At 34.7% G+C, this 14,620-nt stretch overlaps 1 protein-coding gene across 11 annotated transcripts in view; it reads left to right on the forward strand.

Moving 5' to 3' along the window:
• Positions 1–14,620, forward strand: part of Armc8 (armadillo repeat containing 8) — a 98,869-nt gene that overhangs the window by 40,421 nt on the left and 43,828 nt on the right. For all 11 annotated transcript variants that reach the window (XR_013436536.1, XM_040269852.2, XM_040269853.2 and 8 more), the window contains 6 exons: positions 841–933; positions 6,762–6,842; positions 8,729–8,804; positions 8,903–8,993; positions 10,510–10,570; positions 12,497–12,697. Coding sequence is in view for 10 of the 11 variants with exons in the window: in XM_040269852.2 (XP_040125786.1) it covers positions 841–933; positions 6,762–6,842; positions 8,729–8,804; positions 8,903–8,993; positions 10,510–10,570; positions 12,497–12,697 (603 nt within the window). In the remaining variant the exon portion in view is untranslated. The remainder of the gene's footprint in view (positions 1–840; positions 934–6,761; positions 6,843–8,728; positions 8,805–8,902; positions 8,994–10,509; positions 10,571–12,496; positions 12,698–14,620) is intronic.

The raw sequence follows: 14,620 nt of genomic DNA on the forward strand, positions 1-14,620 counted from the left end.
AAAATGTGGTCTGTTGGGGAGCTAGTTAAAATGCAAACTCTTAGATTCCTGTCCAAATCAGAATTTGAACGTGAAGAACAATCCCTGGGAATTTGCAGGCACATTTGTACTTGAGAAGCATAGCTTGAGGACTTGTGACAACATTGACTAGGAGACTTGAGCTAAGTCCATCTGTGTTTAAGGCCAAATTCTCTTTCAGTTTGTAATTCCTTTTGTATTAAAAATAAATAGTTACTTAAGAACCTGCAGTGGGTTGTTTGATTTTTCTTTTTTCCTATGTCACCATGTAAGTGTTAGTGAAGGTGATAGGCAGTGGGTTTTATGGTTGAAAAATTGCTAATCATATAAATTGTCTTGTACAGATTGCAAATAGCCAACTACAGTCATTATGCGAGATTGTAGTTTTTACTGAAGCTTACCATATATCTCAGAGATCAAAATGGTGAAATTTTATTTTATAATTCTTTCAAAATACTTCTTTATACTCTATATCTCATTAATCACCTCTCATTTTGATTCCAGAAATGATTAGTCTTATTGTAATATATTATTTTATTATTAGGATATAGGATGTTTGTGAGAGAGCTGTTAAGAGGTTCCTGTCCTCATATGTATATAGTTTTCAAGGATGGATATTGAAGTCCCTTTCCATGTCCTTGACCTCAGCTGTTTTGATGGCCATGTTGTTTTTGTTTTGCTCTGTTCCTTCAAAAGAAACATGAATTATTGCCATTAGGATAAGAGGCTTAAACTATGTACCTGCTCATGTAAGTACTTTGTCAAATGTGTATATAGTGCCTAAGTTCCTTGTTGCTATGCTCTCATTCCCATCCACTCCAGGATGCCACAGTGATACCACACCTCATGGCGCTGCTGAGCAGGTCCCGCTACACCCAGGAGTATATCTGTCAGATCTTCTCACACTGCTGTAAAGTAAGAGCCAGAATAAATACTTTCTGTATTGTCAAGTCTTACATGCCCTTAAGAGATGTGCCTTATTTGTATGTCCTCTCAGGATTTTATGTGTATATTTTATCCTTTTTTTTTTTTTTAACACAAAAGGCAGCATTTAATGTATACTGCTTTACATCTTGCGTTTTTCACTTAACATATCTTGAAGGCTGTTCCATATCAGTACATGAGGAATTTCTCTGTTCCTTAAAAAAAAAAAAAAGGCTGCATAGCATTTTACTATGTAAATATACAGTAATTGAATTTAATTAGTCATCTATTTTTAAGCATTTAGTTTGTTTCCAGTCTTAAGCACAAAGCAATGTTCCAACAAGTATTTTGGGTAGAAGACATTTTATAAGAAATGGAATCTCATCAAAGAATATGTACAAATTGTAATTTTGCCCATAAGATCCTGTCTGGAGGTTGTAACTGGTATTACTACTAGCAGCATGAGATCATGTCTGTTTCCTTTCAACCTCAGTTTCCCATGTTGTTAGAAACAGTTTTTAGTGATCTCTTATAAGAAATAAGAATGATTCTTGTCTGCTCATGGTTAAGTGTGCTCTTTCCCCCGTCCCTTTTTATAGTCATATTCAGGTAGGTATTTATGCAAGTATCCTGAGGTAAATAAGTATAACAGAGATAATTTCGTATAATTAGAAGAGCTTGTACATTGTAGCCATTAACACCCAGTTTTAAATTCCAGTTTGTGATGACTGAGGGACAGTGAGTATGTTATTTGACATCGCTGAGCATTTGTTTCTTCATCATAGATTTTAGCAACCTTAGCATATGATCGTTGTCTTTCCGTGTTAAGTGGAGAATTTTTACCTTTTCACTTAAAAAAACAAAACAAAACACTTTATGGCTTCTCTTTGGCATATCTGAATTACCAGCCTCGCTATTCTTGCCAGATAAGAAATGAATAGGGTGTGATATGAGAGAAAGATCTCAGAGCTTCCATACCCTCTTCAGATACATCACCCTGTAGGATCCTCCATATGTCTCATCTCCAGAAGCTCCAATTTCTCTGTGTAGCTTCCAAACCTAAATAGCTGGGTACTATGAAGTGCTACTTATTTTCCTTCATAGATTATATTTTGAGTGTACTCATTTTGGTAGCCATGGGTGATGATTTGAGAGTTTTCTTAATTTTAAGCAGTTTCTAATTCTCACCAAATAATTGGTTATCTTCTGAGGGAGGATTCTGTGTTTCAGGATAGCATTACCTGCCTTCCTATCATTTGTAATATAGATACCAAGTGAGGTAAGAAGGGCTAAGAGAAATGAACACCTACATTGCAAAGTGGAAAGATCACAAGTCTTTGCTGTTTTAGAACATCTTCCCCAAATAAATGAAAATTAGATCATTTGGTCCCAGAAAAAATACCTACATTAAAATCTAATCATTTAAACTTCTTCTCAAACCCTAGCTGATTATCACAGTCTCTTTACTTCTGTTTAAGGTACTTTGAAGTTAAGATTTTTGTCAAAAATTTTTGAGGTTTTGCTTCTTGATTCCTTTGACAATGTGTAGGTTAGCTCATAGAACCAGGGATATCAAACAGTGCCTCTTTTTGTTTTTTTTTGTACCAGGAATTGAAACCACTGAGTCACATCCCCAGCCCTGTCCCCCAGCCTTTTTAAAAAATTTATCTTTATTTTGTTTACTTATTTATTTTTTAATGTGGTGCTGAGGATTGAACCCAGGTCTCTCATGTGCGAGGCAAGCGCTCCACCACTGAGCCACATCCCCAGCCTCCCCAGCCCGTTTTTTATGTTTTATTTTGAGATAGGATCTCCTTAAGTCCTTAGGCCTCGCTAAGTTGCTGAGGTTGGTCTCAAACTTGCAATTCTCCTACCTCCTGAGTCGATAGGATTATAGGTATGTGCACTCCCATGCCTGGCTCCTTTATCATTTGAAGTGGGCAAAGGAATGCTCTAAGAAAATGAAGTTTTGTTACAATTCATTTGCTAAAAATGAATTCAAACCAACAAGATATAGAATTTTCCAACAATAAAATGAAGTCTTGCCTTCCATGGCAGGTAAGTAGAGGATGATATTCTAGAACTCAGAGCCTTATCACCAATCTTTCAGCATCTATTCCTACTCAAGAGAGCATGGTATCTATTAGTCATAACTACAGTGATTCCAGAAGGGTACTGAAATTTGGACCTGGAAAAATAACTACATATTATTTTGTTAAATTATAAGAAGTTTATATAATGCCATTCCTGAAATTAAAACTCAGTTAGCCTTCAGGACTACTCATAGAGATTTCTCAAAACTTTTGGATTTGCTCATCTGAAATTTCCCAGTGCCATCTTAGCTGAAATCATAGATAAAGGAGTACCATTAAATCACTATACTGGGCTGGGGATGTGGCTCAAGTGGTATCGCGCTCGCCTGGCATGCGTGCGGCCCAGGTTCGATCCTCAGCACCACATACCAACAAAGATGTTGTGTCCGCCGAGAACTAAAAAATAAATATTAAAAAAAAAAATATTCTCTCTCTCTCTCTCTCTCCTCTCTCACTCTCTAAAAAAAACAAAATCACTATACCTTTTATTAGACAGAAACTTCTCTTGAGGATAATAATTTACAGCCACCCTGATGCCACTGATAGAACAGAAGATGTTATCAGAGAGATTCACCTTTAGTAAGCTTTTTTAACCTGATAGTTATCATTTTCTACTATAATTAAATTACCAAATTTAAGTATTCTGAGATATAACTAGACTTAAAGAAACATTGCCCTATTTATAAACCCAGCAAGAATAGTAATTGTTAAAATACAATATTAACTTTCTCCCTAATACACTAACAATGTATCTTTGAAAACAACTTATCTGATGGTCTATGTATTATCATTAATTTTACAAACCTCTTATTTTCATGTTATTTTTTTTTAGTACCTAGATGCAAAATAACAAAATTTGTAATAAATACTTTCAAAGGGGCCTAATTAGATACAAGTAAATGGGATAAAACATTACTAATTTTCACAGACTGGTATTGTATCAATTGGTACAGTTGGAGGGGAGACAGAAAAAGGGAGACTATGAAAGCTTTTATGTATATAAACTCATTATAATTGTATCTTTGGAATTCTTTCTATGATTTATTAAGGACCAAAAAAGGCTAGAAATATATGTTAGAATTGTAACTTATAAATTGTTGTTACTTCCTTAGCAACAGATTTACTCAGATTTCTAAGTCCTATTTTTGGAGTTTAAAACTGCAGGGGCTTATGAATATCCAACCAGGTGAATGCTGCCTTGTTAACCACCACCTGTCTGCAGAGAGACTTGATAAGAACCAAAGAATAGCTACTCCTCTCCAGTTGTTTCTGCCACTAATTCCTTCCTTGTGATCATTTTTACCCAATCTTATACATAGTCTTGGAGAGGAGGAAGACCTTTGATGATACATAGTTGTTGCCATAATTGAGGCAGAGTATTTGAGGGATTAAAAAGTAAGGTATCTTAGCAGTAGGGAATAATTATGTAGAGTGAGAATTATAAATGCTTGATCTTTTCACTGTCATTTGTAAATACAACTCTTTCAGTAAGGATATTTCAGAATTATTTAGATCTTAGAAAAAAGATACATGCACATGGGTATACTTTGAAGTGATATTGTAATAGTGAAAGACTGATATTCTAAATGTCCAACTAAGGGGTACTAGTTGAATAAAGTATGAGACTTTTATGCGATGAATAAAATGAGAAAACTGATGTGAGTGATCTCTGAGATATTTAGTAAAGGAAATAAAAGGTTTAGAGTAGTACATATAGTCTTCAACCATTTGTGTTAAAATGGGATAAAGAAAATACTTGTATATTTAATAAAATGTCTAGAAGAATATAAAATAATATAATTAGGTCATTGCAAAGCACAGGAACCAGTTGGCTACACTGACCAATGAAGGACAAGAGGTCAAGGAAGCACCCTGTCTATATTTAGCCATTCTGATAAGCTCTGCCAGTGTTTAAACTGAGACCAATAGAACTTGACCATGCTGACATGTAAGCTGGGGCTAATTTAGATTCACCTTCATAATTGATTCTAGTTTCTAGATAAGAAAAAAAATGGGTCATATTCTTAGGAGAGTTTCATCATTATTTTATATGAAATAAGCCAGAGACCCTTTTATTTCAATCCAGAGAGTGCTAGTAAAGCATTTAGAACATTGTCCAGTCCACTGCACATACCCCTTAAGTAGGACCTATAATAACTCCTTGAGGTGGGAGGAAAGGGAGCTCACTTAAAATCTGTGCCCTGAGAATGGGATTTGCATGTGTAAACTATGAAATACTCTGTAATAATTTAAAATAAGAAATTAGGGGCTGGGGATATATCTCAGTTGGTAGAGTTCTTGCCTCACATGCACAAGGTCCTGGCTTTAATTCCCAGCATCACCAAAAAAAAAAAAAAAAAAGAAAGAAAGAAAGAAAGAAATTAGAAAATGAATAGAAATTAAGAGAGATTGTTGAAGTTCCTTACTTTTTTTTTTAAGGACCTTTTTAATAGTGTATGAAATGTTTAGGGTATTGTTACCTATAAAGTAGAATACTTGTGTTATTTGGAAGTATGACTATTAATCCCACTTCAAATGATGTATGTTTTGACCCAAGAAAGAGTGAATTGACTACAAGATAATTTTTAGTTGGCTAAATAACGGATTAGAGAAACTATTTCTAGAGCTTTTATTCTAGACCAATAACTGACTGTTGAACCTAGATAGATTTCCTACCTTTGGTGGTATGTTCTTCTCTTCTGAATAAGAATAAACATGCAGTACTATACCTGCCTTGGCTTTAATTGATTTTTAATTAATTGGTTGGAAGAGATTGGACGCAAATGATTGAATAAGAGTCATAGCAAAATTAAAGCTTTGTATTAACCTTTAGCTTCTTCCCCTTTGAAGATCTTCAGTACATTGTTTAATAGAAAACAAAGTGATGAAGCCAGGCGCCTGGCACAAGCCTGTATGTAATCCCAGCAGCTCAGGAGGCTGAGACAGGAGGATCGCAAGTTCAAAGCCAACCTCAGCAAAAGCAAGGCACTAAGCAACTCAGTGAGACTCTGTCTCTAAATAAAATACAAAATAGGGCTGGGGATGTGGCTCAGTGGTTGACCCCCCTGAGTTCAATCCTCGGTACTCTCCTACCCACCAAAAAAAAGAAAACAGTGAATGAAAAACAAAATACCACTTTTTTCCTATCTCTTCACCTTCCTACTCTAAGAAGTAATCATTTTCAAAAAAGAAATGAGAAACGGAAACCAAAACACTTTCACTTCTTAATTATGGAGTATTGTGTTTCTTCTCATTATAGCATTGCTGAAACCTCCTTGATGTATTATCGTAGATTAGGTTCTTGGAATTAGTTTTAGAGTTTCCCCTGAGTAGCTCTTCAGCCCTAAGTTGTAAGAATGGCCATGCCCTTGTCTCTTGTGGGCATAGGGTGAGGGTGTACACATGAAATATAGAATTCATAGTGGCTCTGTGGTGATATTGCTATGTAATCATTGTGAAGGTCCTCTGCTGGGACAGCTTCTCTGTCCCTTTCCTTATTTCTGGAAGTTAAGAGAGCAACAGTTCTCAAACTGGAATGAGGTAAGACGTGGCAGCCCCTTGCAGGAACAAAACCTGTCTGCCTTCCTTTTGGGGGTTGAGTTTACAAGCAGAGGGTAACTAAGAAATCTATAGTGTTGTGGATGTGGTTTTCAACATTTATTAAATGAGATTTTGTTGGAATGAATCACTACTCTTAATTTATTATTATGTTCTCTGTTTTTACAGGGTCCAGATCATCAAACAATTTTATTTAACCATGGTGCAGTTCAGAATATTGCTCACCTACTAACCTCACTCTCCTACAAAGTAAGATGTTAAAAATTGTGACCGGATTTTAAACTTGTTTTTGGTTTATAGAAAGAGGTCCACATATTTTATTGCTTCTTTAATAGATGTTGTAATCAGGAGTAGTATTTTATCAGTAAAATGTTTTAGGGAATTATGTTATCTCTAGAATGTTCTTTCATTATAGGGGGAAAAAATGTTGCCCTTGCATCTCAAATTTTCCAGGCTATGGTTGTGCCATGAGTCACTGTTGATTTTTTGCCTGTTCAGTAGTATTTCATGTCTTTCCTGGGCAGCTTCCATGCTAAAGCTGCTCTTGAAATGCTGCTTTAAAATGTGTAGAAACAATGGCTGGCTAGTTCAGGAAAGACTTTGGAATTCACAGTTGAATAACTCAAACTTATAGCCTCTACTCCCATATATCTCAATATGTATAATGTGTTCTGTTTTGTATTTTGAGTTAAAAAGTCAAGAATTTTCAGACTTACTAATTAAATTTTTCTTACTATCTTTTGTATATAGCTAACTGTTTCATAGTATATTATCAAGCATTGAGTTAAAAGTTAGGCCATTTGTTGTTGGCCAGTTAGCAAACTGTGGCAAATATTAGGATATTGTTGGTATTGTGAGACATCAGAGCTGGGTATGGCAGAACAAGAAGCAGTCATTTTTGTCCTGTATCTCTTTGTAGTGACCCTAGTCTGCTATTTTGGTTCTTGGCTTTATTTCAGGTAGGGCCTGCTAATGGGTATGTTTTCCCTACTCTAGACATCATCCAAGGTTTGGTCTTGGGGAAGAGCTCACAAGGATAGGAATGAGGAATGGAGTAGCTTGAAACTAACCAGAGGCAGGAGAAGGAAATATCTACCGAAACTGCTTCCTCTGTCCTGTGCCACAGCACGTGCATATCAATAAAATGTTGTTTGGGCCGCTATTTATTGTCTCTAAATTCTCTGGTTTCATTTATTCCCCAGCTCTTCCTCCATTTCTTGTCTTTTCTGCATTAGACTTGCCCATTATGTCAAATTTTAAAACTTAACAGTTGTGGAAGGGCAAAATGGTAACATTACCTTTTGCTAAAGTTTGTTCCATTGTTAAGAGTATTGTGACATCTTCTAGGGTCCACCTATGGGGACGTGCTAGTGGTGTAGAGCATTGTCCCATGAAGGACATTTCTTCACATTCCACCTATGTGTCATGTGGGTGCCTTTCAACCTCATAAAAAGGTTATGTGTAGACTCAGGTTCAGAAGTGAGGATGACATCTCCTAGTGAAAACTAAAGGAGACAGTGAAAATTAACAGCTCTCATAGGAATCCTTTCATATTGTAAAACGAGAGTGAGCTCTTGATATCAAGCCCAGTAACCTGGTTTTGAGGAAGAATAGCACAATTCCTAGGTATTTTAAAGTGAAATTAGTCCTTCTCAAACTTCTATTGTAACGCTCTTTCCTCTCCTTCTATTCTCTTGGCCCCGTTTTCATCCTATACACATTTATAAGAGTACTCTTTCTTTTTCTCTTCCCTTCAGTTCTCTGGCTTATAGTCAGAGAAGAAATGTCCCATGTCTTGGTTACATTCCCATTGTCTTAACCAACACTATACTTTGTACAATGTTCTTTTAGATTTGATTAGGAATCTGTCTTGTTCACTTTTAATTTCTGCTACTTCTTCACTTTTTTTTTCTATTACTACAAAGTTAATTTTAACTTTTTATAACAAACTTGAACTTTTACTGTACTCTTCAGACAGGTGTTACTTTTATTCTCTAGAGGCTTCCTTTAGTACTTTAAGCAGAATTAAATTTAGTACTTTAAGGCTTCCTTTAGTACTTCAGAGGTTCTGAGACATTCAAATAATATTTGAAAAATTAAAATAAATGCATTTTCTTGTCTGTTTAATTTTATAGGTTCGAATGCAAGCACTGAAATGCTTCTCAGTTTTAGCTTTTGAAAACCCCCAGGTATCGATGACCCTGGTAAATGGTAGGCTGGAAATTTCAGTGGCACCTACATGATTCAATTTGTCAATTTTGTAGATTTAAAGAATTTCATTAATACTTGTTTATTTTTTTTATTTCTAGTGTTGGTTGATGGAGAATTGTTACCACAAATATTTGTGAAGATGTTACAGAGGGATAAGCCTATTGAGATGCAGCTCACATCAGCAAAATGGTAAAGGTCAAAACAATGACAGTACTTTTATCAATATCTTAGAGAATTTTTGAGTGACCTAATTTGCTCACTTCCAGTTGCCATCTTATTTTGGGATCTTGAAATTAGATAGTCATTGGGCTTTCTCACGTTTTCTTAAATGGATATAAGTTTTTATACTTAGTTTATTACTATTAGTATGTAGAACAAGAACTCTTGTATCCAAGAGTATCTATACAAAATTACTTTGTTATTCTGAACTTATAGTCCTTGTATGCCAGCTGAAATAATACAGAATTATATTAAAATTAACCAACACATATTACAATAAGCATGAAGCCAAAAAAAAAAAAAGAGAGAGAGAGAGAGAGAGAAATATGGAAAGAGAAGTTGAATTATCAGTACATTAGCAGATATGTTGAGCACCTGCTGTGCAGGATTTACCTCAATGAATCATTCATGCATCATAAATTTTATTTTATTTGTATTGTGCTTTGTTTGCTTGCTTTTTGTCTTAACTGCAAAATTAGTGTTTGCCTCTTTGTTAGTAAGGTAATGTTCTCTTGTAAATAGTTTAAAAAAATAATATGGTAACAAACCTCTCAGTAATAACAGCTACAAGGAGTTTGAGCCTTCTACAGTAGAAAAGAATTTTACTCATTTGTTTATAGCGTTTTTAAAAAAATTTTTTTATTTATACATGGACACAATATCTTTATTTTGTTTGTTTATTTTTACGTAGTGCTGAGGATCGAATCTGGTACCTCACATTTTCGAGGCAAGCGCTGTGCCACTGAGCCACAACCCCAGCCCTGTTTATAGTTTTGTAAAAGCCAAGTATGGAATGTTTTCAATCCATACTCCCTCCACCAGCTTACTAAAGGACTTGAACTCAAAAAGGAAATTCATTAATATAAGTTTCTGAAATAATGTTCAGTGTCTGCATATGGAATACAAATTAATTTTTAATTTTTATTCAAAGCCATATATAATTATGAAGATAAATTGATTTTCAATAGAACCATTGATGAGTCCCCAAAGCCACTGCTGGTTACCTCTAAATAATTCATTTCTGATGGATAGCTATGTAATTTAAATACCTCTTCTGTGATATTTCTTCTGTTTTTGGAGTTGTAATATCCCAACTTAACTTCATCTAAGCTATCTTAAGATACTTTGTTAATCTTATATTTTATTAATATTTTTCAAATGTAAAAAGTATGGAGAAAATAATAAAGAACCCACACATGCCCAGTTTTCTTCAAAATGTGCACTCATTAGGCTGTTTATTTTTAAAACAATTTTGTAGGGTTTTTTCCTAAATATCTGACTGACTGTATGTATCTGTTAGTTTTCTTTGATGAAAAAATTAAATTGAACCACATAAAAGAATGTCAAAGTGTTCTCTCTCAAAATAAATGATAGTATTTATTTTCTTGTGTGTTTTTTTGTTCAAAGAAATCTTAAAGGCAAATAATTTTTTCTTTTACCATTGTAAATCTCAAGCAAAAACTTACTTTCTATTATTTTATTCCAGTTTAACTTACATGTGTAGAGCTGGAGCTATTCGGACAGATGACAACTGTATTGTATTAAAAGTAAGCTAACCAACTCTTTCTAAAAACGTTTGAATATTATGTGATCCTATAAGTGTTAATATGAATGTTATTTGTTTCTTTTTACGTATTTATCATTGTAGTAGTATGCATAAGAAAATAATATTAATTGCCATGTTTTCTTTTCCGTGGGAAGCCGTGTAGCTTTTAAAAATTGGTTTAAAGAAATTTGGAACATCACAGTGAAATAATTCTTACCTTGGCACAACTCCTCCTGCCTGTTTTGTGGTAATTAAGAGCATATGGAAATTGTAAAAAGTAGGTAAAATTCAGGTGAAATAGGGAATGTATTTTAGTCCTTGGTTTTCATTAAATTTGCAGTATAATTTGCCATTCCTAGAGATATAGACTTTCTATCACTCTGGTAGCCAGTAGCCATTCCTATAGATATAGACTTTCTATCACTCTGGTAGCCAGTAATCAATAGCATAAGAGATCAGTCCTGAAAGTCCTAATTAAGACCTGAATTCTGGTTTTAGCATCTCCACCACTGACTGGTTTGATCTCCCTTATTCTTTTGTTGCCTCGGACTCTCAATTATGAAAATGGAGGTGATAATTCCTGCTCATTTGTCTCAGAGTTATTGTGAGGATAACAATATATTAAATAGAGTAAAATGTCTTATTTGCTATAAAGAACAAAACAGGTATAAACAGAGTGTCATTTTATGAATGTAACATCTTTTATTACCATTATTCAAAAGGTGAACCCAAGGATAAAGGAGCATTAAGAAGATTAATGTTTGCTTTTGTCTTCTGGGAAGAGAGTCAGCTAATTTTATGTGTGCTGAGGCTTTCTGTACTGTTTGTTTTTTTTTTCCCCCCTCTTACCCTTATTTTCTTTCTCATTGGTAAAAATAGGTTTAGTAGCATTACCTTCATGTAGTAATTGGAAGCATTAAATAGAATGAACTGTGATTTTTTTAGTACAGATAAATAGTAACTAGTAATGTTGGGAAAAGAAGAATGGCACCTTCTCAGAAGCCTAGCCTTGAGTTGTAAAGCCAGAAGTAGACAAATATGCAATCAATAGTGAACAATAAAATGCTGAATTCTGTGGTAAAAATATGATAGGATCAAAGAAAACAGTAAAGCACAGTAGATGGTAGCTGTTGAGGAAGACTTCATGTCATTGTAACATTTCCATTTCTACTTCTACATTATCCATCAAATTGGATGCATAAGCCTTAAGAATAGTAAACACATAGAACATTTCTGTTGAGATTCTAAGGTAGACAAATTACTAAGACCGTTGCCAAGATTTCTGAAGGACCTTAGAAGTAAAATTGAACTAGTTCATAATACAGTTATTCCACAAGTTCTTGGGAAAACCTAATGATTGTGATTGTTGCCATTCACTTACATTTTTAGGAGAACTGGTGAGATCTGAGAAAGATAAGATCACTGAATTTTTAAAGCCATATTTTGTTTTTACAGTTATAGATCTTAATCCCCAAAGCAAAAATAAAAGCCATTCCAACCATGTTACTCACTAAGGAAAGAATTACGTGCTTTTTGTAAGGCAAAAGTCATTCCTGATTAAACTGCTGCATTTCTTTTAGGTAAAATAAATACATACATGGGGCAGAACCCTCAGGCATGATTTGTAAAGGGTTCTTAAATATCTTGATAAAGTTGTTCAATAGAGTTTGACTCGTCACAAAAGCAAATTAGAGTTTCTAATAAGTTACATTGTATTAGAATGTAGTGTGCCAACACAAATGATTAATCTGCACTCAGTTTTGTTTGGTTTTGCATTTTGAAAAATCTTTTATTCTCTGAAAGTCAGTGAAGGAAATACTTGGTCACAAGCATGACTCCCAGTGAAAACCATTGAGTTAATTACTATATGCTCTTCATCAAGCTTGCCTTTACCAAAAAAGCAAATAATAATATCCCTACCTTTCAGACATTGCCTTGTTTGGTCCGAATGTGCAGTAAGGAAAGATTACTGGAAGAGAGAGTTGAAGGAGCTGAAACACTCGCCTATCTGATTGAGCCAGATGTTGAGCTGCAGAGAATCGCTAGCATAACTGATCACCTCATTGCCATGCTTGCTGATTACTTTAAGTATCCCAGCTCAGTGAGTGCTATCACTGATATTAAAAGGGTATGTTCTCTTTTCCTTTTTAGCAGCTCAGGAGTTTTTTTAAGTTTTCTTATTGCTCACAACTTTGAACCAGTTGGTCATTAGAGCTTTGCAAAGCCCTTTTAAAAGAAAGTAATCTTTTATATTGGGTAACATAGGTGATATTGCTTTGTATGTTTTTAATCCAATTTGTTTAATGTTTAATGTTTATTGTCAGGAAACTTTTACTAAGCACATAAGGATGATATAAGAAAATTGCATCCCTGGCCGTAACTGAAACCCTTAAGTAGTGGTCTCTAAGCTAGATATTGACATCATACCAACATCATCTAATTCTATTCAAGGTCATGCAGTCATCTCTGTTGTCATATCCTTGTTCTTTAGGTCAAGGGTGATCTTTTTTACAGGTGACTGAGTGTCTGCATTTTATTCTTCCCTCAGTCTTTGATTTTTACCACCCTTTCCCATTCTCTTTTTCCATTTTTCAGTTTTGCACTGTGCTTTCAGCTGCCTATGGAGAGCTAAAGCACTATTGAACCTCTAGTTTGGGACGATCAAGGGCCAAAGTGTGCTTTTTCTGAAAATGTAATTTCCTTAGAATTGGAATTAGAATTCCTTTGACCTATTGTTCCTCAGCCTGTTTGACATGCCCATTTTCCTAAGCATGAGAGATTCTTCTAGAGGAAGTTTATTATAGGAAGTCATGGTAGAGAGACCATAATTAGTAGCCAGTACGATTTCATGAATGTGACTATGGGTCCAATTTTAACTGTTCTTTTAACTTCCCTCATGCTCTGAGTTCCAAAAAACCCCATTCAGTAGTCGGTAGTTCACTTGGCATTAAGGGTATACCTTTTCTCTGTCTTTGGAAGGGCCTAAGAGCACCTTTGATGATAATTCATTAGTAATTTGCACCACCTTCTGTCTGTCTTAATGTCCTAGGCATTCTCTTCCTCGGTAATCATGTTTTCCTAGAAGAGGTGATGGGATACATTGAACCAGTTGCCTCCTCTTGTTTCCCTGTGGCTGTTTGTTCACACTGACACGCTATCTCATCATCCCAAGATACATAAGCAAGACCTAATCATAGCCTGATAAATACCTGACAAATACCCTGAGATGCAAAGAGAATGCTCTGCTGGGCTTGAGAGTGAAGAAACATAATTTTAAGCATAAACTGTGCAGCTCATTCAACTAATATGTAGAGGATTATCCTTGCTGTCACAGTTTTTCCATTTCATTTCCATCATAGTAGAACTGAAATGACAATCTTTTAAATGGCCCCCTAGTGCCAAACTTAAATAATAGATTGTTTTATCATTTTGGTGGTAGATTATCCAGAGGTTTCTGGCTATAAAAGTATCCATAGAGAGAAATTCCCACATGTTAATAAATGTGTGGGAGATTTTCATGGCATTTTAGATCCAAGTCAGCATTAGAATATGTAGGCTATGGCTAGAATGTAGTTAGGACTTTAAGGATAGATACTTTACATACTTTGGAACAAAAAATAAGTATTGTATATTGCAGAGCTCTTCCCATAATCTGTCTGTGCCTGATGTTAATAAAAACATTTTTGAAACTACTTTTAAGTCCTGCCTACAGAATACCTCAAATGTGGTGTTATTCTTTACTTTGTATTTAGTGTAGTTATCCTAAATTGTATTATCCAGCTGGATTTATCCATCTCCGTACACCACAGTGACAGTTAAATTAAAACTCTTAGGTTGATGAAGCTATACCTTTCAGGGTCTTCTAACTAGTTATTTCTTTAGTGAATTTCAAAAGAGGCTCTCCGAATGTTTTGAACAACATCTTCATCATTGGATAAGAATTAACCTTTCTAAGGAAAAGATGAGTAAGTTAGGGCTTTTAGTTTAAATTAGAATATGCCTTGTGTATTTACTGGTTCAGAGTCATTGGAAGTAGCTGAGAACATGTTTC

This window comes from Ictidomys tridecemlineatus, chromosome 3, assembly GCF_052094955.1.
Source record: "Ictidomys tridecemlineatus isolate mIctTri1 chromosome 3, mIctTri1.hap1, whole genome shotgun sequence".
In the NCBI taxonomy this organism is placed as follows: domain Eukaryota; kingdom Metazoa; phylum Chordata; class Mammalia; order Rodentia; family Sciuridae; genus Ictidomys; species Ictidomys tridecemlineatus.